We start from the raw sequence: 2,406 nt of genomic DNA on the forward strand, positions 1-2,406 counted from the left end.
GACGTACGTAGTATGCATATATATATATATATATATATATATATATATATATAGTGTTTTTTCGTTGATAGTCGTCTCAACTAAAAATTATTTGCAGCCGGACTTAAAGATGATGGTACCATGGCGAATCACTTGGATGAATTCTTGTTTCAAGTAAAAAATATAGATGCATCGAACCTGTACCTAACAATTGATCATCATTGTGACGGTGGAATCATGCATAAGGTGCATTAGTTTTTTTTTTTTGACTTATCAAATCTCTGATTTAAACTCGCCTTATTATGAATTTTAACTAAAATTTCACAAAATGTCGCAAAAATCTTGATCATAGAAATGGATACAATTGAATGATTGAAATTCATTTCCTGATCCACATGTGCACCTGAAATAGTTTATTAACAATGATGTCTAAAAGTGCTATTAACATAAGACAGTAAACCTATCGTAATATGGCTAATTTTTGCTTTGGAGTATCTTCATCTGGTTAGACTTTAATCTGTGCAGTGCCCTTACTCGTATTTCAAGCCCTCACTAGTATTTCAAGGTGTCTTCATAACTGATAGAATGATTTTCACGGTGATCTTTATAATTGATTGAATCTTAATCTACTCAATCACCTTCTATTTCAATGTATTTTCATAATAGAATGGTTTTTATGATTAATAAAGTGATCTTCACAACTGATAAATTGATAAAATAGGTAATTGTTGGAAAAAATTTTTCATTTCAGCAATGCATGCGAAAAGATAAATTGCTCTTTCAACAAGTTACAAAGAAACGGTTAATTTATCATATCGGAATGTTAGAATTACAAAATACCACCGTGTTACACCCAAATATACTGTATTATATTGAAAGTCATAACAATTGTAAATGTTACAATCAAAATTTATTCCATATTAATTCCACTTCATGCATCAATTACATCAAAATGAATCAGAAAAAAAAGCATGTCCTAAAAAGAGGCATTAAAAAAATTATTGATGAAAATTGATATTTCCAAATTTTCTTTTTTTCTTCCAAATTTTCTCCAAGAAGTATTATTTTTGAAATAATAATGGTGAAAATTGTACAGTTGAGAATTTTTCGGGATACATTACCATAATATTATTTGAGTTCAAATATTAGGCTGCTTTAAATATTTAAGTTATCACCTTATTTAACATATTATTGTCTTTCTTATCGTTTAATTTTGATTTATAATAATTCTTTTTTTTTTTTGTCATTTATATGCATTCAAATGTGTTTTCGATATTGAGTGAAAGAAAAATGGGAATTTCATCTTGAAATGAAATGAGATGATATAATATCTAATTAGCTAATTGGCAGATAAATTAATGATGAAATAGGGTTTCGAAAAATAAAATGTGGAGTGTCGTAATTTTTCTTCAACTAAATAATGCATATTATACATAGTTTGCATATGGTAATAACTAGCACCGATATATTAATAATTAAAATTTGAAATTGAAAAAAGAGATTATGCACTATCAGAGCAGCAATATAATAGTCGCGAGATCATTTCAAGACTGGAACAAGTGGTACAAAATTTTTGAAATGTTAAATGTAAATCCCAACACTTTTTGGTTCGTAATTCTTTCAGCATATCAATTAATTTCCAAAATGTTAAATATTTAAGTTTTGGTACCGAATAATAGCTCCAAATGATATCATAGTCGAAAAGTACCGAATTATGATGTAAATGAAAGATGAATCGATTTTTATTCACCATTACACAGTTACCTCTGGAAAAAAATAATTAATTAAAAAAAATTCTGATAAAGTGAAATTTGTCGTTTCATTTTGTCCTCTTGTTCAATCAAAAAAATTTGTTCAATTATATCTGAAAATTCTAAATCATATAATAAATTTGGAATAGTATAATAATTAATAAATTTTTAAAGATCATCTTTTATTAGAAAAGTGATTAGTTTTTTTTTTTCAACTGTATTTACTTATGAAATTAACTAATTAAGCGTTAATTAATGGATAATTATATAATTAACAATAATTTTTCTTTTTTTAAAAGTATTAAAACTGAAATAACCAAAACATTGTTAATCTAATTATTCAAAGTTTTTTTTCCTTTTTAATCATGATAACATATTTGTTTAATTTATCAAATTTAATCAATCATATTCATTTCAACATCATAATTATCTTTAATCTTAGTAAAAATTTTTTTTCTCACCTAACAATCTTTTCACATTTTAATGGACTCATTGTCATTGTATTCATATTAACTACAATCCATGTTCGTTCTTGTACAAGAATAAATGCTCGTAAAAGTACGACATGTCCTTCTTGTGCCATAATTCGAACAAAACGTGGTCGTGCAGAAAATTTTCCATTGCTGTTGTTACCCATCTTAATGGTGTAATTGTTGTATTAATTTTTGCTTATTGG

General features: G+C 26.1%; 2 protein-coding genes across 2 annotated transcripts; one reads left to right on the forward strand and one right to left on the reverse strand.

Annotated features, from left to right (window-relative positions):
- Positions 1 to 97: 97 nt before the first annotated feature.
- Positions 98 to 234, forward strand: LOAG_14663 (hypothetical protein; the record flags this gene model as incomplete). The annotated part of the gene is made up of 1 exon (XM_003150157.1): positions 98 to 234. A coding segment is annotated over one exon (137 nt), but the record flags the coding sequence as incomplete, so codon positions are not given.
- A 1,953-nt stretch (positions 235 to 2,187) lies between these two features.
- On the reverse strand, positions 2,188 to 2,367 carry LOAG_14664 (hypothetical protein; the record flags this gene model as incomplete). Its single annotated transcript, XM_003150158.2, has 1 exon — positions 2,188 to 2,367. The coding sequence occupies one exon, from the start codon at positions 2,365 to 2,367 to the stop codon at positions 2,188 to 2,190; it is 180 nt and encodes a 59-aa protein (XP_003150206.2).
- Between the last annotated feature and the right edge of the window lie 39 nt (positions 2,368 to 2,406).

Source organism: Loa loa (assembly GCF_000183805.2).
Source record: "Loa loa unplaced genomic scaffold supercont3.676, whole genome shotgun sequence".
Classification (NCBI taxonomy): Eukaryota; Metazoa; Nematoda; class Chromadorea; order Rhabditida; family Onchocercidae; genus Loa; species Loa loa.